At 49.9% G+C, this 27209-nt stretch overlaps 3 protein-coding genes across 5 annotated transcripts; 1 reads left to right on the top strand and 2 right to left on the bottom strand.

The window, feature by feature from the left end:
• Positions 1-654: 654 nt before the first annotated feature.
• On the bottom strand, positions 655-6730 carry Rab25 (RAB25, member RAS oncogene family). The gene is made up of 5 exons (XM_034500409.2): positions 6446-6730; positions 3830-4025; positions 2092-2285; positions 1315-1395; positions 655-985 (listed from the first exon to the last, which is right to left on the bottom strand). Exons 1-5 carry the CDS (start codon positions 6486-6488, stop codon positions 858-860), a joined length of 642 nt encoding a protein of 213 aa, XP_034356300.1. The 5' UTR covers positions 6489-6730; the 3' UTR covers positions 655-857.
• A 1609-nt stretch (positions 6731-8339) lies between these two features.
• Lamtor2 (late endosomal/lysosomal adaptor, MAPK and MTOR activator 2) lies at positions 8340-11405 on the bottom strand. 2 transcript variants are annotated; one of them, XM_034499414.2, is made up of 4 exons: positions 11235-11405; positions 10778-10940; positions 9154-9243; positions 8340-8524 (listed from the first exon to the last, which is right to left on the bottom strand). In XM_034499414.2, exons 1-4 carry the CDS (start codon positions 11300-11302, stop codon positions 8468-8470), a joined length of 378 nt encoding a protein of 125 aa, XP_034355305.1. In that variant the 5' UTR covers positions 11303-11405; the 3' UTR covers positions 8340-8467. The 2 variants fall into 2 exon arrangements, with proteins under 2 accessions (XP_034355305.1, XP_034355306.1); XM_034499415.2 differs by lacking the exon at positions 9154-9243.
• An 803-nt stretch (positions 11406-12208) lies between these two features.
• Ubqln4 (ubiquilin 4) lies at positions 12209-27209 on the top strand. Of its 2 annotated transcripts, none has more exons than XM_034500144.2 (11): positions 12209-12380; positions 13772-13923; positions 14252-14451; positions 14908-15170; positions 17512-17670; positions 21043-21268; positions 22307-22446; positions 22917-23000; positions 23127-23242; positions 23363-23549; positions 25575-27209. In XM_034500144.2, exons 1-11 carry the CDS (start codon positions 12273-12275, stop codon positions 25725-25727), a joined length of 1788 nt encoding a protein of 595 aa, XP_034356035.1. In that variant the 5' UTR covers positions 12209-12272; the 3' UTR covers positions 25728-27209. The 2 variants fall into 2 exon arrangements, with proteins under 2 accessions (XP_034356035.1, XP_076788818.1); XM_076932703.1 differs by having other exon boundaries at positions 12324-12380; positions 13836-13923.

The following is a 27209-nucleotide window of genomic DNA, read 5'->3' on the forward strand; positions in this document are numbered from 1 at the left end:
GGCTCTGTCTTTCACTGTATGCCGGCTGGATCTTGGATAGCAGTTGCTGTGGGGTGGTAATGTTCTGGTGTGGGAAGTGGATACCTCCAGGGTTGCCCACCATCGTCCATTATTTGGACAGCCATCTCTGCCAAGAGTGCCACTCTGGGAAAAGATGTTGAAAGACAAGAATCTGCCCCCTACTCTTCCAATTTCAGTTCCTCCTGTTTAGGGACAGGAAAGACTAGGCGGGATGTTTATCTCTCAGTCTTAGGAACCCCTCTGTGGTGCACATACCAGGCTGGTATCTTCCCCGGTGCCCCTGGCATTGGAGTGACCTCAGTTCTTGGCACCAGGACTTTGGGTACCAGATGGTGCTGGAGGATGGTTTCTTTTGTTTTGCTTTTCAAATACCCCTCCCCTCCACACAATCTTCCATCCCCCACCTGCCCTAGAGGTTGGCAGAGGGATGGGTAGGCAACTCCTGCCCCCTTGGCACAGTCCCCAGACCATGGAACTCCAGAAGCAGGCCCTGGGGTGGGGGATGGGGTGGATATGGTAGGGATAACAGAAAAGGATGGAGAAGGGGATCGGGGGCTCAGAGGAGGAGTCAAAGTTGTAAGGGCAGCACAGATAACCCAAGGGACAGATGGAAGGCAGCAGGGTGGCCAGGCATGATACAAAACAGCTTTATTTGCAGGCCCTCGCCTGTAAGGGGTCCAGGTGATGGAGAGGGAGGTGGTGGGCAGATCATGTGTAGGGCATGATGACCCTGGGTACTTGTAAACAGGGAGTCAAGGGTAGGGAGAAGCTCTGCAGTAAGGGTGGTGGAGGTACCCGAAGGTTGAAGGCAGGATACAGGGTTGGCCAAAGTGAAGTCAGAGGCTGATGCAACAGGCTCTCTTCTCCCCAGGGCCAGCATCCTGTTCAGCTTGGGCATTGCCCAGGGTGATGGCACTGGTCCGGGTGCTGTTCTGCCTCTGCTTGGACACCTTTGCAAAGATCTCTAAGAACAGAGGGAAATAATCAGAAGTTTAATGTCCTGTCCCCTAACACCACACTTCCCATGCCAGTTTGAAGCACAGGTGGCTAGCCCAAGGAAGAGTTTTTGCTGGAACAAACTAGTTTTGACACCTGGGTCTTGTCTATCTTCCTAGGTAAACAAGGAACCCTGACTCAGTCCCCTAAGACTAAGACGTGAGACCCTCCAGTTGCTTCCTTAAGCTCTAGGATGAGTGGAGAGATGGGAGGTGGGCCAGTGGCTCTGAGTAGACTAGAGGCTACAGTGAGCTGAGGGTTAGGACAGGGTCCCACCCAATGTGTGCAGGCTCTCACCTTTGAGGACAGTCTCAAAGGCTAGCTCAACATTGGTGGAGTCCAGGGCTGAGGTCTCCAGGAACAGCAAACCATTGTTTTCTGCCAGGGAGGGAAGCACAGATTAGATGTGGATCTACAGCAACAAACAAGAACATTTATTTACCGCTTCCTAGGTCTCCTTTCTATAGGCCAAGCCCTCGGTACACAGCAGCTTATTTAATCCTTCAGACAATCTATAAATAGGTTTTATTTAGGAAAGTAGAACCTACAAATACAGGGAGAATGAAGATGGAATTTGAGCTGGAGAGATGGCTCAGTGGTTAAGAGCATTGACTGTTCTTCCAGAGGTCCTGAGTTCAATTCCCAACAACCACATGGTGGCTCACAACCGTCTGTAATGGGAATGGGATCTGATGCCCTCTTCTGGTCTGTATAATTAAACAAGTCTTTAAAAAAGAAAGGAGGAGGAATAGGAGGAAGAGGAGGAGGAGGAGGAGGAGGAGGAGGAGGAGGAGGAGGAGGAGGAGGAGGAGGAGGAGGGAACTCCTCCATCCCACAGCATTGAAGTATTTACTGTTAAACCCAGAGAGCATCTGGGGAGATGGCCACCAGGAGCCTGCAACGGTCTCTGAGTATTTCAGGGTAGGACTGTCATAGAATCTGTGAACAGCTATTAATGAAGACAGTCTCACAGCAAGGAGTCTGGGTTCCCAAAGGGGCTGGAAGCAGTGAACAGATGAGGGAAGACCACTCATGGTCCTAAGTGTGTGAGCTGTGGAGGGGAGGAGCACTCACCAGCAAACATGCAGGCCTCCTCAGTGGGGACCTCTCGGGCCTGGCTGAGGTCACTTTTGTTCCCCACAAGCATGACAACAATTGTGGCTTCTGCATGGTCATACAGCTCCTTTAGCCAGCGTTCCACCACAGCGTAGGTCTGGTGCTTGGTCAGGTCAAATACCAGGAGTGCCCCCACGGCTCCACGATAGTACCTGCGTGGGGATGCAGAGAGGGGTGGACAGGGACTAGAGAGGGCTGTCAGGCTTAGCCCAGGAGTGTAGTCATCAAGCTAAAATGCCTGACATCAAGGTATCAGCAATCAGGAAGGACCCCCACCCCCACCCCTTCAGGACACTCAAGGCTCCCAAATGCTGCAGGGATACTGGTCTCAGAGTCTGAAACTTCACTTCCTTGCTCCAACCCCCCACCAACTCCTCAGAGGCACTCTGCTTCCTCAGCCCTTTGCTTGACTTCAGCTCTGCCCATCTACCAATGCCCGTGTGGACTCTGATCAGGTATGTCCCTTGATGTCTTCCTCACATAGATCACATAGTAGTAGCCTCATCTGCTAGCATCAATCCAAGGTGAGCCAGATACCTGCCTCTTGGACCAGTACCTGGCCTAAATTCCTGCAGATATGTAGCCTCTTTCTGGAGCCTCTGAGTTCAAAAGGCTGTCTTAAGACTAATGGTATCTAATTATTCCTCGTTTTGTTTTGAGACAAGAACTTGATATATAGCCCAGGCTGGCCTCAAAAAATCAAGGCTGTCCTCTGTTTTAGCTGGTATTACAGGCATGAACTGCCATACCTGGTTTATTCCTAGCTTATGAACAAGTCAGCCAAGTCTTATAAGAGTGGTGGATGGGCGTGGCCCTTCAGTGTACATAGCAATAACCCCTGCTTCCTGCTTCCTGCTTCCTGTCTCTTGCGGTTCTGTCTTCCACCAAACATGATAGACCACATTTCAGACAGCTGGACTTGATACTACTCAGGAGACACTTTGAATATGGTACCAGAAAGCCTAATTTCCTGAGGCCTTATAAACTATTTATAAAATATTCCAAGTTAGAGATGTGCCTAGTAAATGGGAAGCCATAGATTCAATTCCAAGTATAATACATACATACATCCACTAATCAATCAATCAGCCAATAAAATTTTAAAAAATAGTGACTGTGAATGGTGGAACACTCCTTTAATGTTCTCCATTAAATGTTCTCTAGTACTCAGGAGGCAGAAGCAGTGGATCTATGTGAGTTTCAGGCTAGCCTGGTCTACGTAGCAAGTTCCGGACCAGCCAGGACTACATACTACATGTAAACTCAGGCTAACCTGGTCTACAAAACATATTCCAAAGTCCAGCTTGCCCTGGGCACTTGTGATTAGACATGTTGCCAAGAGTAGAGCACTGTGCTGAAGTGAGGGGGCGCTCTCAGTCCACACACCAATTTAAACAAGGCTGGCTAGGATTACAGCACCTCCTTTCTGTATTACTCAGAGAGCTCTACAGAATACCAGGTAGAAAGTGCTTTGTATCTTCCTGGGCACATGAGAGGCTTAGTAAGAGGGGCCATGACTTGTGTTAGTGATCGTTACATCCTATCTGTCCCTGTTGGTCAGTCACAGCACTTATGTCCCCATGATTTCCACCCCAGGGAACACAAGACAGTCTCCTGCCTCCCATCCTCCCACACCTAGTCTAGAGGAGAGTCCTGCTTTCCAGGTTCCTCACAACGCCCCCAGGCCTAGGCTCACGCAGAGGTGATGGCTCTGTATCGCTCCAGGCCAGCTGTGTCCCAGATCTGTGCCTTGACAGCAGCGGTGCCCAGCATTACAGTGCGGGTGGAGAACTCAACCCCGATGGTGGTGCGGCTGTCGTGGCTGAACTCATTGCGGGTGAACCGGGACAGCAGATTGGTCTTGCCCACTCCTGACTCGCCGATCAGCACCACTGAGGGAGTGGAAAGAGGAGGGCTAAGCCAGGGCAGAGCAGCTCTGAGCCTACCTGAGCTGGATAGTCTATCCCATCAGAAAGAGGAACTGAGATCAGAAAAGCAAGTTGGCCACACTACATAGGATATTCGTCTGGGGCAGGGGAACAGAAGGGCCAATAGTGTTCGAGGCAGGGTCTACTGAGGCAGCAGGGTAACACAATTAAGAGCAACAGCAGTGGTCTGCTAGCTGAGGACATGTGGAAAAGTTACTGAGACAGGGCATGTGAGAAAGGATAAAGGCACAGAAGGGCTGGAGTACACATTTCTGTACTAGGGAGTCTGGGAAGGTTGCAGGTGTCTGTATGTGAGTTGGAAGGATGAGGAAGAGGGGCTTGGGTGTGTTGTGTGTTCACATGGAAGACTGAGGCTGAGGTTAGCCAGTGACACTTCTGTGGGTGAGGGGCAGGTGTTAGAGTGCACCTTCGCACATGCATGTGCATTACTGCCTCTCTCTGTGAGGAGAAGCATCTCCATTCATCCATCCACAGCCCAGTCCTCAGACCTGGGCGAGGGTTTAATGCTAGGCAGGCATCTCTCCCGACTGGCTTTGTGGTCTTTTAATTTTGTTTTAAGATTGATCTTTTTTTGTGTATGAGCGTTTTGCTTCTATGTATGTTTGTATACCACATGCATGCCTGGTGGAGTGTCAGGTCACCTGGAACTGGAGTTAAAGATGGTTGTGACCACCACACAGCCACCTCTCCAGCCCCTTTTGTGACTTCTTTTTGGCAAACTACTTAACTCCCTACATCTTAGTTTCTCCCTCTCTAAAATGCCAGTGGCTAACATTTACAGAGCCCTTCCTCAGCCGCTACCCACGAAACTTCATGTAGCCTTACAGCAATGCCTGAGGTAAATGCCTTTATTGTTCCCATTATTATTGTTGTTGTTATTATTATTATTATTATTATTATTATTATTATTATTATTATTAACAGGATTTCTCTGTGTAGCCATGGCTGTCCTGGAACTCAGTCTGTAGACCATTCTGGCCTTGAACTCACAGAGATCTACCTGCTTCTGCCTCCTGAGTGCTGGGATTAAAGGCCTGTACTACCACCGCCCAGCCATTATTCCCATTCTTATAGACAAGGAAGGCACCCATCTAGTAAGTAGATCTATCACACTGTACTAAACAAAGATAGATGTGCTGTCCACCTCTACCTTCCAGGAAGGATCTGCCCCACCCCCTCATTACAGGGAGGGAAGGCAGTAGCAGCTCACAGGTGAACCCTCATGGACATGGGATGTCATGCCTCTCTGGGTGGCTCCATGTGGTACCCCAGGGACAGTGTTCCAAGGCTACCCCAAAGCTCCCTATTCTCTAACTAGCTCTGAGACCTCATGGCAGGTGACTATCTTCTGCCCAATCCTGCTTCCTCCTGCTTATCTTCATATGTGGTGGCCTATAATCATTACAGAATACCCCCAGACTTCTCAGAAGTAGCACTGGGACCCCATCTGAGCTAACTGGTAAGTGGCAGGGAGGTCATGCAAGCACTCACAGTGATAGCTTGCACCAGGGATGTGAAGATGATTATGTGAGAATGGCACCTAGTAGGACCTTGACAAATGGGAGTCAGTGTATTATGGCCACAGCCCCACCAGCTTCCTTGGGAAAATGCCAAAAGTACTGGCTCCCAGCTTGGGCCAGGGTGGGGCTGAGGTTGAGAGAGGCCGTGGGTGTGGTGCAAAGGAAAGGAGAGTGCCACTAGGCCACCTAGCCTTCAAGAAGGAGGGCTAGAGACTCAAAGAGGGAGCAAACACCAGGAGCTTAGGGAAAACAAGCAGGAAGGATGCATGCACATATTTAGAGACAGTCCCGTGAACCCAGTGCCTAGTATCTGGGTCCAAAGAGGCCATGGCACAGGCTGCAGCCCAGGAGTCCTGTGGCATTCATTAGACTGCTGGAGACTCAATGCACTGTCCCAGTGTATCGACTTCCCTATGTATCAACTAGCTAGAAGAACAATGACTACCCTCCTTTCCTATGCATCTGCTGGGAAAGGTGACTTTCTTCCTCTTAAATGGGCTTGCTTTCCCCTCTACTCTGCAAGTCCTTTCTGAAGTCTGACTTCCATTTCTTGGGCTTCACTGACATTCCCAGGGATTTGAGCATCTATTAGAGGAATTAGAGGAAGGAATTACCAGCATCTTTACAGAGAGCATACAACTTCAGAACATCTGTGTCTGTAACCAGACCTGCCTACACTCCTCATGGCCTTTCTCTCCTAGAAGGAATGCTTAGCTTGGAGATGGGTGGGGGGAGAATGTCCAAGGTAGAGATAAAGATAAAAAAGAGACCCTGTCTCCTCTGGAAATAGCCTCTCTCCCACCCTCTTGGGTGGCCTCTCTCTTTTCGAGATCCCCAACTTACCCTTAAAGACAAAATTATAATCTTCATCTGTTCGATTTCCCATCTTGGCTCAGCATGGAGAGTGAAGGTGTTTGCAGGTGCAGAGGTCACAGTCTGTTGATCGGTTAAATGGCCTCAACTCTCAGCTCTTAAGAGACCTGCACCTGGCTCCTTTCTCATTGGGGTAAAGGACAAGAGGGCTAAGTTGAGGCCAGGAAGAGCCCCGGAGGCTCAGCCCTGGCACTTTAGGGTACTCTGTGGGAGCTGAGAGGACGGAAGCTGAGAACAGGAAGAGCTAGCCAGCTCCGCTGGGCACCTGGGGCACAGGTGGGTGGAGCGATGATGACGTCAGACAGGTTAAACAGGTTAGGTGTCTGCTCTTGGCCCACACTTCCCCAAATAAGAGGGCCTGCTCAAAGAGGTAACAGTGGGTGAGGCTGCTGTGAGCCCCAGTGTACACTGCTGGGTTTCTGGGGTCCTAAGAAGGGGAGCTGTCACTGGGCTGAGAGAAACACGCGGTGGGACAGAAATGTACTGGCCTCCAGCTTTCCCACCTCAGGTTTTGGTAAGGACACATACTGGGGGCATCAAGGGAAGGGCTATTAGGGCAAGAAATGCAAGCTGGGTACAGCATCTCTCCCCAGTGCAGAGCTGTGGAGCTGTACCAGCATGCAGCTTCAGGCCCCTCCTTAACAGCTCCAGGCCAGGGAAGGGCAGCATTTCTCACTCAGGTGGAGCTGGGACACCACTTGCCCAGATGGGTCCCTTCCTAACATACAATAGATTTACTCCCTTCGTGGATGGATCTCAGAGACAAAAGCAGGAGCTGGATGCAGTGAATATTGGTGCAGAATCTGAAGACTTTGAGGCCTTCTGGGGTCAGTCTTCTGATTGCCAAGCTTGTACTGTGGAACACACTTACCCACACATCAGGTACAGACATACAATAAATAAGTAAAGGTAATGGAGACGAATCTGCCATACCCACACACACATTTTTTTTTTTTTTTTTTTAAACTGAAACCAATGTTGCAGAGAGGGTCTGGTAGGCTCATGAAAACTTAGGAAACGGAGTGGGGGCACTCCTTAAACTAGAAAAGGGTGAACTCTAGGGCTCTGTATTTTCTGAGTCCAACAAGAACAGGCCTTTGCTCCTATAGATCAATCCCAGGTGCTGCAAAATGGGTGGGTGAGATTCTGCTCTGAGGGTTGGCGAAATGGCTCAGCAGTTAGGGGCACTGGCTGCTCTTGCAGAAGACCCAGCATACAGTTCTCAGCATACAGTGGTGGCTCACAACTCCCTGTTAACTCTGGTTTTAGGGAGATCTGATGTCCTTCACAGGCACCAGGTCTGCACAAGTGCAGACACACAGTCAAAACACTTATGTACATAAAATAACCTAAAAAAAATTTTAAGCTGGTGTAGTGGCATACACCTTTAATCCCAGCACTTGGGAGGCAGAGTCAGGCAGATTTCTGAGTTCGAGGCCAGCCTGGTCTACAGATTGAGTTCCAGGACAGCCAGGGCTACACAGAGAAACCCTGTCTCGGAAAAACAAACAGAAAAAAACCAAAAAAAAACCAAAAAAAAAAAAAAAAAAAAAAAAAAAAAAAAAAAAAAAAGAAAGAAAGAAAGAAAGAAAGAAAAGCAATTCTGAGAGGATGGGAGGGGAACTTTTTGTGATGTAAAGTGAATATATAAATTAATGAAAGAAAAAGAAAAGCAATTATGAGTAAGGTGAGGCACAGCACTGGAGAAGCCAGGGGCACTGGGCAGCCCTGCCAAGAACCACTGGGAGATTTGGTGATAGGGAATGGGAGAGACCACCTTTGCAGGAGATGAGGAATCCTCTTAAGTAAATCACCCCACTCCTTTCTCCCTCCTAAGTCCTTCCTCCCAAGAAAGCAGCTGAGACACAGGCAAGAGTTGAAATTTATTCACAAAAAAGCAACCCCCCACCTTCCTGTGCCCAGCCCAGTAAGACATCTCCAGAGCCCCGCCCCTCCCGACCACCATCCCTTTTCTACTCCAGCTTCACACTATTATGATGCTGCAACTTGGGTGAGGGGTTCCTCCAGGTACTGCACCAAGGCCTGGGCCTGCAAGGAAGTGAGAGCACAAGTCAGTCCACGCATTGCTTGTGCTTAGACGGATCCCAAAACCACGTTGGCTCACCACCCACACTTACCAACCAACTACCCCCAGCCCACCCCCATTGCTCTTTAGCCCATCAAAGACACAGAGTGAGGAGCTCTGAGAACTCCAGAAAGGGGACATGTAAGGAACATAGTGAACAGGCACTGTGGCTGGACCAGTGCTAGGATGATACTACCGCAGACTGGTCTTTGGTTCATTTGGTTTCATTTGGCTACACAGTTTGTATACACTTTCTCTCACCTTCTGATCAGCTTATTAAAAAGATGATGGCCTACAGCAAAGGCGGGAAGTAAAAGGTGGGACTTCCAGGAAGAGATAGGAATTCTGGGGAAGGAGTCGTCAGCTGGACAAGGATGAAGAAGGTGCCGGGACATGACTAAGATGGACAGGTCATGTGGCGGGACATAGGCCAAGCTAGTATTGTTGTGTTAGAATAGTTGAGAATCTCCCAAGCTATAGTGCCCAAAGCTCATAATAAATCTAATTAAAGTCTCCGTGTCCTTATTCAGAGCAAGGGCAGGCATAGATACAGTTACAGCCCAGGAAGTTTGTAACATAGGAATGTCCTCACCTTTGCCTTGAGCATTCCGAAGCCTACAGTCTCCTTGGCATACATACATAGCAGAAGGTTGGCCACCCGGGTAATGGCTACACGGCCCTCCTGGTGGGAATGACAAGATACACTGGGGCATTCTGTTTGACATCTTTAGTTCCTGCCTTCCCCAGGGTTCCTACAGTCCTAGAGATATTGTCTCCCAAACCTGGCAGAGCAGGAAGTTGAGATAGGGAGCTTTGCCCAGCATGTAAGACATGGGGTCCAAAACTAGATTCCAGCCTCAGCTGAGCCATGTCCTAACCAAGTTATCCTGGGAAACCATGTCTTCCAGAAATTGGGGTTTTCTTTCTCTAATGCCAAGAACTGTCTCGACAGGTGAGGGGCCAGGGACGATAACCCAACTTGTTTGTTGCTCTTGCAGTAGACTTGAGTTCAGTTTCCAGCACCAACATTGCACTCACAATCATCTGTAACACCAGTTCAGGGGATCCAATGCCCCCTCGGGGCGCCATGCATGCACTTGGTTCTCATATATAACACCTGGGCAAAGCAACTCATACATACAGAGTCAAATAAATAAACCTTAAAAAGGTAACAAAACCATCCCACAACCCAACCTACATGTCTCCTCTTTTCCTATGGTGCAACTTTTCAAAATGGAGATCAATTAAGGTAGATCAACATTTGAAAATAAAAATGACATGGCGCATCTATTAAGAGAAGTGATGTTTTATGGAAATCGCTTTAGTGTACTAGGCTCTGACTCAAAAACAAAAACTGTTTCTTGGAACGGATTCTAGAATCCCATACGTTCTAGGCAACTGCTCTACTGCCGAGTTCCACCATCTCCCCCTTACAATGCATTTCTTATAGCTGGGCTGCAGGGAATGTCTTTGAAGCTTCTGGCCAGAGGCACCACCCCTAGAGTCAGCACCCAGGAGGAGTCAGCAATGGGTGAGAGGGGTGTAAAGAATGGGCTGCCAGAATAACAGTGGAGAGTTTTCCACGGAGCCTTCAGCCCTGGGGCAACTGATTTGGTTCTGCACACTTTCACTCTTCAGAGGACCAGAAAACAGGTCTGCCTCTTTAGCCCTTTCTCCTAACAACCTTTCCCCATTCTGCGACTCTCCATCTTTACTGATCTTTGTCCACGAATCACTCTGCCCTACGCCCTTTGCAATTGCTGTTGTCAGAAATACTTGTAGAAGCTGGTCGGCAGTGGTGCACACCTTTAGTCCCAGGACTCAGGAGGCAGAGGCTAGCCTAATTCTACAGTGAGTTCCAGGACAGCCAGGGCTGCAGAGAAGCCCTGTCTCGAAAAACAAAAAAAGAAAAAGAAAGAAAATAAATACTCGAGGCATAAGCTACCATAGCAAGCACTGTTAGAAATATTATTCCAAAAGATCGCTGCATGGCTTATTCTCTTCCTCTTTCCAATCATCTTTCAGATCTTTTAACAAGTATCCCCTTTTCACTGAGATTGACCCTCACATAGGCCTGCACCCTACTCTCACTTCCTTTTTTAATATCTATGTTTTATTTGGCAAGGTGAGATGGGGCACAAATGCAGTCTCAGTATTCAGGAGGCAGAAGCAGGATGATCATTGCAAGTTCGAGGTCAGCCTACTTTACTTCATACCATGCAGTCCATGAGGATAAATTTGAGACTGTCTTCATTAAATGCTTGGTTCCCGTTCCTATCGTACGCGGCCCAGATGTTACTGGCGATGGCCGCGGTGACCCGGGCATCTGTGTCCCCATAGCCGGAGTAGGCCAGCAGCGATCCCTCATTATTCAGCAGCCTGGCAAGGATGGGAAGGATATCAACAAACTCAGGAAGAGTGAGAGGCCTGAATTCCTATCCCAATTCCAGCTACTGGCGCTTTTAGAAAGTAAGAATCTGCGCTGGATAAATCCAGGAACACGCTAATCAACTGTCAATTTCCCTTTCCGAGGAAGCCCTCACGCAAGGTTCCCGAAGCTGCAGCTTGCAACGTTAGCCACCTCCCGGCGTAGGGTTCCTTCCCTACCCCTACGGCCGACAGCCGCGAGCCGCCCCATTCCAGCGCTCGCTGCTTGGGTTCTTGTTCACTCACAGAGTGCTTTGGACTCCTCCAGTGTTGGCTTGGCTTAGCACCTGCGTCAAAGCCTTGGGACGCAGCATGCCTGCGTCTCTTAACCCTGACCTGCACCCACACAACCCTACAGTCGCAGCCTTTTGCTCTCCCTCAGTCGCTTCCGGTGGCCCGGGAACCCAGCTACGAGGCGCCTGGGAGTTGTAGTCACTGGATCCATTTATTGAGGCTCTGGCCCAATTCCCGGACCGCGCGGGGACCTCCGGGAAATGTAGTTTCTTGTGACCGCTCAAGGGATTCTGGGAACTATAGTTCAGCTTTCCAGTCAGACCATGTGGCTGTGGGGGAGGAAAAGAGCGGGAGCGCAAGGACAGTGGCAATGTTGGAAGGACTTTTAACTTCTTCCACGCGAAGGGCGCCTCCGTGCCGACTGGTCAATCGCGATCTAATAATAAATCTCTGTATTTGTTAGGCACATCCTTGGCCATTTTTTTAAAAGCAATATTATCAGCTAGTCACAATTCTGTGGGGTCCTGCTCTCTTGACACCCAAGGCTCAGAGAAGCCACGTAGGCAAACTCCAGGTCTCTGAAACCGCCCGTAATGGCCCCCTCGGGGCGGTTCCCAGGAGGCCACGACTGCTCGAATCTGCAGAGGTCTTAAGGACGTCCTGATCCAGGGATGAACCCAGGCCTGGCAGATTCCGCCTCTCAAGAAAACCAAGTTCCCAGGGAACGGAGATGAGACGGCAACGCCGAAAGTCCTTTGTCCGAAGGGGAGGGAACCGCGGGCGGCCCTGAATCTCCCGCCCTCCGCACGGGCCGCGCGGGCGGCGCTGTCCGGCCCGGGACTGCTGCGCACCTCGCTCGGGCCCGGCCCGCCTCAGCTGCAGTGTCCCCCCAGGCCGCCCGGGGCGCTGTGGTCGCGGCTGTCCGGAGGGGGCGGCGGAGCCTTGGGGAGGGGCGGGAGGGGGAGTTGGAGGCTCCGGAGCCGAGCCGGGCCGGGCGGGCCGGGAGGAGGAGGAGGAGCCGGGCGGGCTGGCGGGCGGCCGGACGGCGGCATGGCGGAGCCGAGTGGGGCTGAGACGAGGCCCCAGATTCGGGTCACCGTCAAGACCCCCAAGGACAAGGAGGAGATCGTGATCTGCGATCAAGCCTCGGTCAAGGAGGTAGTTCGGCTGGCGCGGAAGAGAGGAGGGCGGGAGCAGCGCACCGAGGGGTCAGCGCAGAGAAGGAGACCTCGGGGACGGCCTGGCGCCGGGGACGGGGCCCCGGCCGGGGCGGAACCCAGGGGCATCCAGGCGGGAGAGGCGGGTAGGGGGCGCCCTGCCAGGGCTAGTCCGGGGAGCGTGGCGCGGGTAGGGGCCGATGTGGCCGCGCCACCAGGGCTGGGGGCGTGGTGAGGGAGCTTGAGGAAGGAACACCTTGCTTGCGGGCTCCAGAAGGACCCTAGGCTTGAGGGGAGTGTGCGCCAGGGTTACGGGTGGAGGTTTAAGGCGCTGAGGCACAGTGCGGCCCGAGCGAGCTGCGGCTATGCTCCCCCGGGAGTGTCTCGTGGTGGTTCTCTCTCTCTCTCCACAGATCCTCCTTGTCGCAAATTGAAACGGTTGTGTAGTACAGTTTTCTGCTGTACAGGATTTACTGAGCGCAGTAGGGGCTCAACAAAATAATGTAAAATTAGTGAGAGACTATTGCCTATGTTCCCCACTGCTGGAAGCCGCTCCAGAATTGCACATAGGCGGGGCTTAGGATAGGCCATCTGGTTGGAAGAGAGGGATCTTTTGCTTAGCAAGTGCACTGTTTATAGTTAGAGTATGTGTTGTGTTTTGTTTTGGAGGAGCTGATAGAATCTAGAAAATTTAACTCGCCCCAGTGTAGCCTTTGGTACCACTGTTGCTGTCTCATGCAGTAATTGTAAGTCCCCCTGGGAAAAGCTGAATTATAAAACGGCTCTTACTAGTAGAGAATGGGTCTGATGAAGACATTAATGTCCAGACCTGCCTTTCTATATCCCTGGGATGCATTACCTCCTCTCGGATCCTTATCTTTAAGAAAATCACAGCCCTCGGGAGGCAGAAGCAGGTGGGTCTCTATGAGTTCAAGGTCTACATTGAAAGTTCCAGGACAGCAAGAGCTACATACAGAGACGCTGTCTCTAAATAAATGAATAAAATAGAGTTGGTAATTAACACACTAGATTACTCGATAGATCTCAATAATACTGTAGATTATTTGTTATAGTCATGAGGGACCTGGGAATAAAGAGCAGAGAGAAGGCTGAAGAGAGACAGCCTGAGTCCGGGTTGGTTGAAGGATTTAGGCTGGGGAGGGCTGCCCGTACCTCTGTGAGGTATTACCCTCACAGAGAATTGGCTGGTGGGACAGAAGCCGCTGTAGTAGGTAGTAGCAAGACTTTCTAAGGTCGGGAGACTGTGTCATGGAATTAACCCAAAAAAGCAGATCCATCTCACTATCGATTCTTATAGCTAGAGGAGCAGACCTGAGGGTAGAGTCCTGGCAGTGGAGCACCTCCACAGTGATCTCTGCTTCTTGACCATAGTTGAAGGAGGAGATCTCCCGGAGGTTTAAGGCTCAGCAGGATCAGCTGGTCCTGATCTTCGCAGGCAAGATCCTGAAGGATGGAGACACACTGAACCAGCATGGGGTCAAGGACGGGCTCACAGTTCACCTAGTCATCAAAACCCCTCAGAAGTAAGTCCAGGAGCAGAGCTGACCTTGCTTCTAACTGGAACTTCTCCTCGGGTCCTTTCTCACCTGTTCAGCTGCCCAGACACTATTGGCAAGCCTGGCACAGATGGATGAGGTTTTATCTCTAGGGGAGCCTGACAGTACTCCCAGATTGCCTTTAGAGACTGTTGATACTGACACCATCCTTCTCTCCTGGATGGCCACCTCCCCTGCTTCCTGCTAGCCTGGGGTAAGGGTTGGGCAAGGCTGCTCAGTGGTTTGAGCTGGCAGTCCAAGGCCACCTTGTCACTTGTACTCACTCCAACCAGGTTTCTCTACTCTTTGTCCTCAGGACTCAAGATCCAGTGACTGCTACTGCTTCCCCCCCATCCACTCCTGACTCTGCCTCTGCACCCTCCACCACACCTGCCTCACCTGCCGCCCCTGCCCAGCCCTGCAGCTCTGGCAATACCACTTCAGATGCTGGCAGTGGAGGAGGGCCCTCTCCAGTGGCTGCAGAGGGACCCTCAAGTGCTACTGCATCAATCCTCTGTAAGCCTTTAGGGAGGAGATCATAATTTTGTATTGGCCAGGGGAGTGGGGTGCACAAAGAAGAAGAATGATCCCTAATCCCTAGCCCTAGTCTCCTGACCATAGTCACTCTTCCAGATGTTGGAGCTTAAGGGAAGCAGGGGTGTGGAATGGAATGAATGATCAGTTTATGATGGTTTTCAGGATTTCAGAGATGGAATCAAGATCAGGAGCAAAGGAGAGATGGGGTGGGGGTGCTGGGTAAAGAGGGAAGTAGAGAAAGGCAGGTGGTGGGTCTGTTTCTCTCTGTTCAATGCTATGCTTAGCTTGGCCCCTGCCTTTATAGAGGTCTCTTTCCTGGAGTTGTGGGAGTGACTGAAGAGGGACATGTGAGAAGCAGTTAGGGCCTGTTCTGGAGACGCTGCTGGATCTCGGAAGGGCTTGAGAGGTGGACTCTGACCCTGCTCCCTCCTGCAGCTGGCTTTGGAGGCATCCTGGGCCTGGGCAGCCTGGGCCTGGGCTCTGCCAACTTCATGGAGCTCCAGCAGCAGATGCAGAGACAGCTCATGTCCAATCCCGAGATGCTGTCACAGATCATGGAGAACCCCCTGGTCCAGGATATGATGTCAAACCCCGACCTGATGCGCCACATGATCATGGCAAACCCCCAGATGCAACAGCTGATGGAGAGGAACCCCGAGATCAGCCACATGCTCAACAACCCGGAGCTCATGAGGCAGGTGGGTGTGAGAAGGCTGGGGGAGGAAGGACCTTGGCATCAGCTATACTGTTTGCCCATTATTTTGTTTGTTCGGTTGAGCAGGTGTGTTTTGAACACTTGATGTAGATATGAACAGACATGGGCCAGGAATTCCTTGATCCTAAGGCAACTGGGATGGATGGGCAGGCAATGCCGGATGAATAGTGATGTTCTAGGAACATAGGAAGGGCTCTGACCCTACTCTGGGGCTTATAGAAGGTCTTCTAGAAGTGTCAGTAAGCCAAGACCCAAAAGAAGACAGTGGATGAACCCAGAAAAGAAAAATAATGATGGAGGCCAAGGAATCTCAAAAGGAAGGCTCACACAGTGTTTGAGAACACAGTAGCTAAACACACCTGGTGGAGAAGGACACCAGTGGAAAGCATTTTCTTTTCCTGTTTTTTTTTTTTTTTTAAACTTATTTTTTAGACAGGGTGTAACTGGACTTTTCTACTTTGTGAGTTTTTCCTTTTCTCTCTCCTTAAACCCTCCCACCCCCACTTCTATTCACTCTATACCCCAGTATTATTTTCCTATCACTAGGTAGGAGAGAAAAAAGAGTAGAGGGGAGAAAGAGATATTGATTCCTAAATTTAATTTTTCTTTCTTCTGTTTCCTCTTTGCTTATAGCTGGTCTTTGCTATCTTGTGGTTTCTTCTTCTGCCCTTTTATCCACCACCCATTTCACCCCCATCACTAGATAGGAGAGAAAGGATACAGGAGTGAGAGAGAGAGGGAGAGAAAGATCTGTGAATCTAATTTCTTTCTTCTTGTGTGTTCTTTGACCACGACTACTAATAAACCCCAAACAACATATGAATGATCAACAACAACCACCCACCCCACTTCTTGGGGCCCTCACAGTTATATACCCGCTGAAAAGGTCCCAGAATTCTAAACATCACACAGTAGCAGAGACTATCTACAGCTGGCACCATCTTATACCTCTGCTAGAGTGCAGGGCAAATCGCAGGCAGCTGCTGAGAAGCAGCCCCACACCTGGGAGTAAAACAAAAACATAGTCTTGTATTTCTGTGGCTTTTTTGTTTGTTTGTTTGTTCTTGTTTTTTGTTGGTGGTGGTAGTTTTAGTTTTTTGAGACAGAGTTTCTTTGTGTGGCCCCGGTTTGTCCTGGAACTCACTGTGTAGACTAGGTTGATCTTGAATCCAGAGATCCACCTGCTTCTGCCCCAACACCCCCTCCCCCCCCCCCCCCCCCCAGGACTAAAGGTGTGCATCACCACCACCTGGCTATTTCTGTGTTTTCTAAAGAAACCAAAATTACAGAGTTCTTACTACAACAGGTTCTCTATGTACCTCTGACTGTCCTGGAACTCCCTTTATAGGCTAGGCTGATGTCAGCTCACAGAGGTCCTCCTGCCCCTTTGCCTTCTGAGTGATGGGACTAAAGGCATTTACCAGAAGACAGGCTAGGGTTGTGGAGACCTGAGTCTGACAGCAAGTTCTTAGAGTGAGCCATCAGCTCTAAAAACGACAGCCCTCATCCTCAGTGTTGCAGACAGTTCAGCTTGGCTGAAGATGCAGAAGTAGGGATTAGAGGCTGTCCAGGTGGAATTTTTTTCCTACCCAGTTTGATTTACCAGGACTAACAGTGTGGTTTGCTGAGACCTGGCCTAGACACCTGTTTGAACAGTTTACTCCTGGGTGTTCGGGGGCAACAGGTCCGTGATACTCTCTGACCCCATTTTCATATTTACACAAGGTAGACAGGAATACTTACTTGGGATGGTTATTGTGAGAAGAGCGTGACTTCAATTCTAGGTCATGTAGTTGCTCTCAGTGTCAAGCTTTAGGGATGTCATAAAGCCAGTAAATGAAAGCTTTGCATTCCTCTTCTGTGGACTTCTCTCTGCCCTAATCCGTTCCAGTCTTCTAAGACGCCTTACTAGACTGATATACCTAGCCTGTCAGCACTATGATCAAGAGCATTTATCATCCAGTTAGTGTGTATTTATTGAGCCATCACTGTGGAACAGGTCCAGGTCCAGGCGTTTGGGGTTATACCCAGTGCCTCTTCACATTTTCTTATGCTGTCTGACAGCTCTAGGAGTTCCCTGAGCCTGAGAGATGGAAATTGCTGCCTAACTCCATCTGTGAATACTGTGCCTCAGCTCAAAAAAGCCACAGGGAGGCAAGGATCAAGCCCAGGCTACAGTGGAGGGAAGGGATCTGGTTTTCTGTGCTCCCTGCCACCACTGAGTGGTTCCTGCGTTCCTTGTGCAGATGCCCTCCTCAGGTCCCTTTTCCTAGCTTGGTGTTCCTCTGGTTCCAGGGCCCATCTCATATTTTTCCCTTCACCAGACAATGGAGCTTGCTCGTAACCCAGCCATGATGCAAGAAATGATGCGGAACCAGGACCGGGCCCTCAGCAACCTGGAAAGTGTCCCGGGAGGGTATAATGCCCTCCGCCGCATGTACACGGACATCCAGGAGCCCATGTTCACTGCTGCCCGGGAACAGGTGGGGCCAGGAGACAAGCAACAGGAGGGCTGGATGGGTTCAGGATTCCCTACTCCCAACCTAGGCATGCTCCAGTGCTTTCTGCACCTTCTTGTCCCGTCTCCTGTGGGGTGGGCCGTGGCTTGAAGGCATTTTCAGTAGTTCAGAGTCAGGGACAGCCAGCTTCATGGGGGCACAGTATTACAGAGGTCCTTAGGGAAGGAGGTAAGATAGTGTCCCAGGGACATAATGCTGTTCTTGATGAACTCTTGCACCAGAGGCTCAAAGGCTGTAAGGCTGGGGAGCTGACCTGGGGTCAAAAGCTGCAGTGCATATATATGTGTGTACATATATATGTACATGTATATGTATATTACATATGTGTGTATGTGTGTATGTGCTGTATACCAGTATAGTTATATATCTCAGATATATCCATGGTTCACCTGCATCTGAATCACTTGGGGGGACTTATTAATAATGTGGTTCCAGACCCTACTTAGTCTGCTGGTTAGTTTCTGCAGGCTTTTGATTTGTTTGGTTTTGAGACAGTTCTCACTATGTAGCCCTGGCTGGCCTGGAACTCTCCATGTAAACCAGGTTGGTCTCAGAGATCCTCCTTCTTCCACTTTGAGTAAATGCTCAGTGAGCCATGTTTTTGTTTTTATATTTTCAAGACAAGGTCTCACTATATAGTTCAAGGCATTTCAGAACATGAAATACTTTCAAGTCGGCTTCCCAATTGTTGGGATGTGGCACCATGGTGCTATAAATAAATAAATAAATGTTCTTTTTATATGTGTAGGTATTTTGTCTACATATTTATCTGTGCACCATATGCATGCAGTGCCTGTAGGGGTCAGAAGAACAGGTCAGCTCCTCAGAAACTGGAGTTACAGATGGTTCTGAGCCACCATATATATGAGTGCTGACAAAGAAACTCAGCCCCTTAGGAAGAGTAACTGGTGCTCTTAACCACTGAGCCATCTCTCCAGCTCTACTTTGAAAAATGCTTTATAAGTGGAGAATATTGTTCTCTGGTGCATGTGAGGCCCAGAGACAACTTCTAGCACCACTAAAGAGAACAAACCAGCTTTCTGAATGTGCAGTGTGGTGTTTCATATCTGTAGTCCCAGTATTCAGGAGGATCTGGAGTTGAAGGTCAGCCTGAGCTACTTGAAATTCTGTCTGGAATTAATAAGTAGCTCAGCTGGTAGATTGCTTGTCTAACACACACAAGGCCCCGGGTTTGAGCCCCTGTAACACTAAACCCGGGCACAGCTGTGTGCTCTGGAATCCCAGAGGCCAAGGTCATGGCTACCTTGAGATACGTGATACTGTCTCCAAAACCAAACCAAACTGAATATTTGAGAAAGACAGCAAGCACCCCAGCTAATTCTAAACACAGTAAAACATAAAAAACCCCGGCTTTGCTAAAAGAACAAAGCATTTGGCATCCACAGACCCATATACCCTCTTGTCCATCTTCTAGCACTGGGACTTTAAGTGATCCTTTGAGTTACTCCCTCGCTCTCACAGTAGAGATTATTCATTATAGCCGAGGCTCTTACACTTTTGGTCTCAGGACCCAATTATACTTTATAAAATTATAGAGGCTGAGCTGAGCTGGGAGCATACACCTGTGACCTCAGCTCTCAGAGACGGAGGTAGCAGAGGTTTGAGCTAGTCTGGTCTACAAGACAGGTTCCTGGTGAGACACTGCCCCACCCCACACTCCCAGAAAAAGGTGCATGCATTCCTATAATCCCATTACTCTAGACATAGAAGCAGGAGGATTAAAAGTTCAAGGCTAGCCTGGGCTACATGAACTATAAAAAAACAAACATACAAAAGTTATAGAGGGCCCTAAAGAAATTTTTGGTTTTGTGGGTTGAACCCACCAATATTCACTGTCAGAAATTAAAGCTGAGATCTGGGCGTGGTGAGAGAGAAAGAGATAACTTAGAAGAAAATGTGGCCTTGCCACAGATATTGTTAGTGTCTGACACTGTAGGACAGTGTGCTTGTCAGGCCTGTGTTTATTCTGATGAATGTCCCCTGCTATATACACAGCTTCATTAGAGTAAATGGAAAGAGCAAATTGACATTTTATTGAGATATGAAAACTTTCTAATATTTGAGGGGGTCATAGGACCACATTTTTGAGAACTGCTATATTAGAAGGATATTATATTAGAATAAATATGCCAGGCATATAGTAGGTGCTCAATAAATGGCCAGGGTGGTCAACTCTGGTAGTTCAAGAAAGGAGATTTAATCTGAGGGCCGCCAGGAAGAACAGAGCAAGCTAAGAACAGGAAGGGGTAGACACAGTAGACCGACTCCAGGAATGTGAGATCTGAAATGGCAGTAAAGATTACAGCTGTGGTTTGTGAAACCAGCTGGTTATCGAAATGGGCATCTGTTGAAGCCAAGTACCCACAGCTCAGAGTAGGTGATTGGTTAGCTGAGATCCTGTGACCCACTTTGAATAACAGGATAGGTGGGAGGGACTAAACTGCTCAGCTGTCTCCCTTTTGCTTCAGTGAGCTTCTAAAACCGAGCACATGAAGGAGGGTCTAGAACTGCTTGGCACACATGGCCCCCTGGGCATACAGGTTCCTGGGGACAGAACTCTGTCCTGGTTCTTAGAGGGATGGAGGGAAGAGGTTTGGTGCTACCTTTGGGCAACATGCCATCTGATGAGGTACAGTCCTGAGTGGTCTTTGGAAGTGTGGGAGATAGACTGGGGGATCCCTCCAAAGGACAAGGAATGGAGAAAACCTGAAAAGGGGAATCCTTAGAGCCCCGGGGTACCATCATGGCATGCTTGGATGGCTTAGGTGCCTCTCGGGGCACCTTGGAAGAGAGTGAGGAAGAGAGTACTAGGGGTTAAGATTAGGCTGAAGTAGCGGGGAAAGAGGGAACTGGGACTGATCCAGGTCAAATGAGAGCCAGGCCTGAGATCCTGCACCCATAAAGCTAGCCATTCCTGAGCACCTACTATTATCAGGGCTGAGGGTAAAAAAGGTGAGTCTGACATCTCCTCTGCCCTTTACTCCAAGAGCTAAAATACCTCCTCACAAAAGGAAAAGATGTGTGTGACATCTGTGGGTTACAGTAGAAAGCAGAAGCCCACACTGAGCAAAAGCAAAGGAGAAGGCGGGTTTCCTGAGGAATTTAGCTGCCAATCACCAGCATCAGCCAGTGCCCTCTGCAGGGTCAGGCGAGGGTGGGGCTAGTCCTTGAGAACAGGGAATATGTGAAGATGTTTGGTGCCCTGTCTCTCCTTTCCCTGGGGAGGGGAGGCTCTTAGGAGCAAGCAGAGAGGGAGCCTCTCCCTTGTCCCTCATTTGTTACAGTCCTTAACCCAAAACCTTTCCCTCCTCCCAGTTTGGCAACAATCCCTTCTCTTCCCTGGCCGGGAACTCCGACAACTCATCCTCCCAACCTCTTCGGACTGAGAATCGAGAGCCCCTCCCTAACCCCTGGAGCCCCTCGCCCCCCACCTCCCAGGCCCCCGGGTCCGGTGGGGAGGGCACCGGAGGATCGGGGACCAGCCAGGTGCACCCGACAGTCTCGAACCCCTTTGGGATCAATGCGGCTAGCCTGGGGTCAGGTATGTCCTAGGGTGGAAGGAGCTTAGTGGGGTCACACCAGGGCAGCCCTTCTGCCCCAGGACTAAATGGGGTCCATACTGCTCCAGTGTATTGAAAACAGGTGAGACTGGATTAAAGCTAGAAAAGGGCTCAGCAGCCAGAGGTAATGGCACTGCCCTTCACAGGAGGAAGACTTGTGCTGACCACGTCCTGTATCCCTGGTAGGAGACCTAAGTAATGGCTCATGAATAAGCCAGGCCACACCTCCCAGCTCCACGAATTGTCTGGTACCATCCAGTGTAAATGGGTCAAAGTGGGAGATGAGGATTAGGGGGAGGGGTTGCAGAAGAATCGGGACATATCCAGAGATGGCAGCTGTGAGAAAGATGCGCAGGGTACATACAGCTTACACACTGCCGAGCCCAGGGCATTCTGCACTGTGACAGACGGTGTGACAGGCTCTGGTTCACGGTTTCCCTGCAGTCTGGGAGTTACTTTAATTGGGAAAGTCCTTTCCCCTTAACATGCTTCATTTTCCTTATCTCCTAAGGGAGGACTAGCTCTTGATCTGTGGCTTAAACACTATTTCTAAGTGTTGGGATCTGGACCGTCTCCAGGAGAGGAAAACCCCACAGGAGCAGCTCCGTGTCTCCTGTCCAGGCTTCAGCTGCACCCTTGCAGTCCCTGAGTGAGGTTGGGGTTTCGAAGCAGGTGTCTGCCACTCAGGCAGGTGTAAAAGCCATCACTTTCCACAGCTGTAGCTCTTTCCAGCTCACACTGTCTGAGTCATTGCAGGCACAGTCCAATGAGACATAACTCAGACTTGGTTTCTAGCCAGTTAGCCCTTAGCCAAATTGATGAGACCAGTCCAGGATAAATCAGTGTAAGCTAACCTCAGAGCAAGAAGCACCTGGCCCCACATCATGGTGCTTGGGTGCCTATTTGACCATGGCCTCTCTGTTTTCTGACCACTCAGTGTCTGACGGTAGATCGAGTGAGGTGTCTGGTTTGCATTTGGACCCCTTTCTTCCTGTTTTGTCTCTGCCTCTTTGTTCTAGGGATGTTCAACAGCCCAGAAATGCAGGCGCTCCTCCAGCAGATTTCTGAAAACCCCCAGCTGATGCAGAACGTCATCTCAGCGCCTTACATGCGCACCATGATGCAGACGCTTGCCCAGAACCCTGACTTTGCTGCTCAGGTATGAAACTGCTGAAGGAAGTGCTTCTGGGAAAAGGGTCCCCACGAGGGAGCAGTTTGCACTGGCACTGAAGCACTCTGGGGCCTGGCTGCCTAGGTTCCTACTCCAAGTCCTGCCCCCTCACAGCTGTGTGAGCTAAGCAAGTTGTTTAACCTCCCCATCTCTGCAAATGGTGGCAGTCACAGCCCCTTCCCTACTTGGATGGAGGATTGCAGGAGCTCAGCACATGGGTGGCACATGGGACACCCTGTAGACTTGAAGTGGTAGCTCATGTGACTGTCAGACTCAGGCTGACTTATGCTGCAGTTTCTTGCCCAGTGCACAGGCCTATTTCTTGTCGCTGTCCCACACGGAGCACTTTGAGATTTCTTGAAGTGCTGGTCAGATTCCCTGCAGTAGTGGGAGTGCTGAGGAGGGTCTACCCTGTGAAGGTCAGATGACCCAGGCCTTCCTACCCTTCACTCATGCAGATGATGGTGAATGTGCCACTGTTTGCGGGGAATCCACAACTTCAGGAGCAGCTCCGCCTGCAGCTCCCTGTATTTCTGCAGCAGGTGAGTGAGGTTCACAGAGGGGGACCTGGAAGCCCCCTGGCTAGAGCTAAGGTGACAGACAGGCCCCGGCTGTAGCTTACTGGCTCTTTCCTTCTTCTGTTGCCTTCTCTGCTTGTCTCCCAACAGATGCAGAACCCAGAATCTCTCTCCATCCTCACCAATCCCCGGGCCATGCAGGCCTTGCTGCAGATCCAGCAGGGACTGCAGACCCTCCAGACTGAAGCCCCTGGGCTGGTACCCAGGTAAGGAGCGTTAGTGGGCATTAATGTTTTCTCTTCCTCTCTTTAACACACACACACACACCTTGGGCTGGGTCTGCTTTTCTCTTTTATTGCTAACTCTTGTTCTTTTTCTGCCTCCAGCCTTGGCTCCTTTGGGACACCCCGAACCTCAGTACCTCTGGCAGGCAGCAACTCTGGATCTTCAGGAGAGGCGCCCACTTCTTCCCCGGGCATGCCAGCCACATCTCCTCCCAGTTCGGGTTCTAATGCCCAGCAACAACTCATGCAGCAGATGATCCAACTGTTGTCCGGAAGTGGGAACTCGCAGGTACACAGGGCGGTAGCATCCTGAGCAGTGTCAAGGGCAGTACTGCAGTATAGGCAGCAGCATAGGCCTCATGGGAGGCAGACCTGGCTGTAGGGCCTGGTCTGCCACTCAGTAGCTTTGGGCAAGTGTTTTCAAGTGGGGTTTCTGCACTTTTCTTTTTACTTAAAATTTTTTTCAAGATAAGGTTTCTCTGTGTAGCCCTGGCTGTCCTGGAACTCCTTCTGCTGGCCTTCAACTCAGAGATCCACCTGCCTCTTCCTACTGAGTGCTGGGATTAAAGGCATGTGCTTTAAAGTAGGGTAAGAAAAATAGTGGCAGCACTCAGCACTCGCTTGGTACCATACCCTCACAGCATCAGTATGGTACCGATGGGGAAGCCAAGGACAAAGAGGCTAGCCTGCTGCTCACTACATAGCTAGTGGATGGTGAGAAGAGAAGGCCAGGACCTTAGGTTGGTATAGAGGTGACTTGGCATCTCTGACCTCTACCTCTGTGATTCTTCTGGAAACTTCTGGACTATTCTACAAATGCTTGTGTACATTCTAGGAGGTTGTGTAAATTCTAGCCAGGTTGATCTCTGAGGTTAATACAGTACAAATTCTTTGACCTAGGAACAGCAAGAAGGGCTCTGACACTTTATGACCTGTAAGGCCCTAGGCAAGGCCACAGGTCCCTTTATCCCTAGTCAGGTGGGCAGTGAGCCCTGCCCTTTCTCTTGCTCATCATGTCCTCTTGCTCATGATCAAGCCTGGTGCTTTGCAAACATCCCACAGGAAAGCATTCCCAGGGGGTATTTACAGGAGTATGTGGGAAAGAAAAGGCTTGTGTTCTGTTAGTAACTCTATTCCTTTTTTGTTTTTGTTTGTTTTTCGAGACAGGATTTCTCTGTGTAGCCCTGGCTGTCCTGGAACTCACTCTGTAGACCAGGCTGGCCTCGAACTCAGAAATCCACCTGCCTCTGCCTCCCAAGTGCTGGGATTAAAGGTGTGCGCCACCACTGCCCAGCAGTAACTCTATTACTGGTGGGTTAGAAAAAAAGCACAGGTGTTCTTCTTTCTTTCCTGGGACTCTCCTCTGACCTATCCTCTGGCAATGTGCATGAAGACTGTCAGGAGGGTGTGTTTAGCAGATGTCCTGTCTGACTGTTGCACTGCTCTTGGCTGTATGTTTGCACTTGCGTGTGTGCATGCTACATACATACCCAGCCCAGCATTAAAGTTTTTAATTTTTTTTATTTCTTAGTTTTTTGAAACAGGTTTTTCTGTATAATAGCCCTGGTTGTCCTGGAACTCAATTTGTAGACCAGGCTAGCCTTGAAGTCAGAGATCTGCATGCTTCTGCCTCCTGAGTGTTGGCACTAAAGGTGCGTGGCACCATGCTCAGCCTCTCAGATTTTTTATTTTTATTTATATCTATGAGTGTTTTTGCCTGCATATGTATCTGGGTACGAAGTTTGTGCCTAGTGCCCACAGAGGCCAGAAAAGGTATCCGATTCCTGGAAACTAGAGTTACAGACAGTTGTGGGCTCCCATGTAGATGCTAGGAATCAAACCTGGGGGCCTCTGGAAGAGTAACCGGTGCCCTTAACCAAATCTCTATCCCAGCACTGGTCTTTTGAATCATCTCTTAACATCTGGAAAGCATTTAGGAACAAGCTGACACAGGCCCACCAGGGACTTGGAAAGTTTAACAAAAATATCATCTGTCTTATTGTTATAGTTATTTACTAACTTGGGAAGTAGGCTCCCTGTCCTTCATTTGCAATTAACTTTTCCTCACTCCAAGCATGAGGCTGGGGAGGGGTGGAGGAGATCTGTAGGCAGGAAATACTCAAATTCAAACTGTTCCTGTAGGAGGCAGGCAGTGTTCATGCCTATAATCCCAGTACTCAGGAGGCTGAGGCAGGAGAATTGCAAGCTTTAGGCTAGCCTGGGCTACATAGCAAAACATTCTCAAAAAGGAAGGAAGAAAAGGACTAGCCCTAGAATGAGCACATGCCCACTTGCCAAGTCCTGCCTCCTCCAGGTGCCGATGCCAGAAGTGAGATTTCAACAGCAGCTGGAACAACTCAACTCCATGGGCTTTGTCAACCGAGAGGCCAACCTACAGGCCCTGATCGCCACAGGAGGGGACATCAATGCGGCTATTGAGAGACTCCTGGGCTCCCAGCTCTCCTGATCCCTTGGCCTGTGCCTCCTGCCTTTCCCACCTCTCAGCGTCAGCCTTTGGCTCCTCTGTGAAGCCCCACCTTCTATAGCCTGTCTTCTTTGACCCCCTATGGCCGAGAAGTGTGCCCGACCCATAGCTCTGTCCAAGGATTTGATTTGTTTGCTGTCTCATGAAATCTCCCCTGGTTCTCTTGGAGCACAGCTATCTAGTGTGCAGTGTGTCAGTTGGCCACACCTCCTTGCCCACAAGTACCTTGGCAATGTGCAGTCTCCTCCAAGAAGAGGAGAGGGACCTGCCTGGCTAACCGAAAGTCTTCCGTCAGTACCACTAGAGTTTAGCTTGCCTTACAGTTACTCCTCCTCTCCCTCCCTCACCTCAGCCCCACCAGTTTGAATTTCACTCTTTGGCCAGGCACTGGTAAAACTGTGTTTTTCTTTCTCTACCCCTATACTGGTTTGTCCAGCACTCTTTCATGGGTTCCCTCTGGGACTCTGAGGCAGGGAAAAGGATACCTGTCCTTCTGTCCAAAGGGAGCGTGAGTCAGCGCCCTGGGCAGGATGATCAAGATCAAACAAGACCAGTGGGAGCTGCTGCCCAAGAGCAACTGCTGAGAGCTCTTGGAGGCAGGGACCGAGGGAGACAGCCCGGAAGCTGGGCTTGGCGGAGTCTAGAAACACCAGTCATTTCATGGTGGAGAAGCCAGGCTCAGGCCTCACAGAGGAAGAGAGACTAATGGACTTTGGACTGAAGAAAGGAGCTCAACAAAGCTGGACAGTGTGACCGGCCCACAAGGAATCAGATTAGCTCCATTGTTTCCAAACACACATGAGCTCACATACATATTCCCATGAGCCCAGGCTTCAGGCACCAGTATTTTGAACCCTACTCTCCAAAAGATCTGATGGGGTTTTCAGCACTGTAGAAGATCTGTATATGTGCATACGTGCAAGTTGGGGAGGTATGTGTTCTTTGTTGATTTCTGGTTCACAACTGGTCAACAGAGATGAGTAGGTACAAGGGTCTGTCTAGTAGAAGAATATAGCATCGAGGGAGCTGGGTCCCTGGGCCTCTGGGTCACCAGAAAACATATTAAGTAATTCTAGCGATAATGGGTCTGACTGGTACCCTGGCCACCATTGCCTCCTTGGTGAAAGAATAGTGAGGTTTCTCTTCCAGAGTTCCTGTGTTTCAATTCTTTGCTGGTTTCCCTTAGGCCAGAAAGTTTCATTCGAGGAGAGGTAGGAAGGCACCTCTTTTCTTCCTTTTGTATGGAATTGAGCTTTGCTCAACTGGAGTACCAAGGAAACTCTCTCCACTTGTGGTTCAGGTACTTGGAGGACCCTTGGCTGAGGGATGGGGGTAAGAAAAGGCATCTTGCTCCAGGTGGGGAAGGGTCCCAAGCAGTTCAGTCATGCCTTCCCTTCCCCCTCTTACTCCCAACACCAGCCCTGGCCTTTGTAAATAAATAATGTGATTTTTGTTGTGAGATTA

This window comes from Arvicanthis niloticus, chromosome 4 (assembly GCF_011762505.2).
Source record: "Arvicanthis niloticus isolate mArvNil1 chromosome 4, mArvNil1.pat.X, whole genome shotgun sequence".
NCBI lineage: Eukaryota > Metazoa > Chordata > Mammalia > Rodentia > Muridae > Arvicanthis > Arvicanthis niloticus.

Excerpts from the sequence above, each read along its gene's own strand:
- Ubqln4 (XM_034500144.2), top strand. The coding sequence starts at position 12,273 with ATGGCGGAGCCGAGTGGGGCTGAGACGAGGCCCCAGATTCGGGTCACC. Across the intron at positions 12,381-13,771 it reads ATCAAGCCTCGGTCAAGGAG|TTGAAGGAGGAGATCTCCCG; the intron begins GTAGTTCGGCTG and ends TCTTGACCATAG. Across the intron at positions 21,269-22,306 it reads TGCGGCTAGCCTGGGGTCAG|GGATGTTCAACAGCCCAGAA; the intron begins GTATGTCCTAGG and ends TCTTTGTTCTAG.
- Lamtor2 (XM_034499414.2), bottom strand. The coding sequence starts at position 11,302 with ATGCTGCGTCCCAAGGCTTTGACGCAGGTGCTAAGCCAAGCCAACACT. Across the intron at positions 10,941-11,234 it reads GGAGGAGTCCAAAGCACTCT|GCTGCTGAATAATGAGGGAT; the intron begins GTGAGTGAACAA and ends CATCCTTGCCAG. Across the intron at positions 9,244-10,777 it reads TTATCCTCATGGACTGCATG|GAGGGCCGTGTAGCCATTAC; the intron begins GTATGAAGTAAA and ends CATTCCCACCAG.
- Rab25 (XM_034500409.2), bottom strand. The coding sequence starts at position 6,488 with ATGGGAAATCGAACAGATGAAGATTATAATTTTGTCTTTAAGG. Across the intron at positions 1,396-2,091 it reads GGAGGCCTGCATGTTTGCTG|AAAACAATGGTTTGCTGTTC; the intron begins GTGAGTGCTCCT and ends CCTCCCTGGCAG. Across the intron at positions 986-1,314 it reads CTTTGAGACTGTCCTCAAAG|AGATCTTTGCAAAGGTGTCC; the intron begins GTGAGAGCCTGC and ends CTCTGTTCTTAG.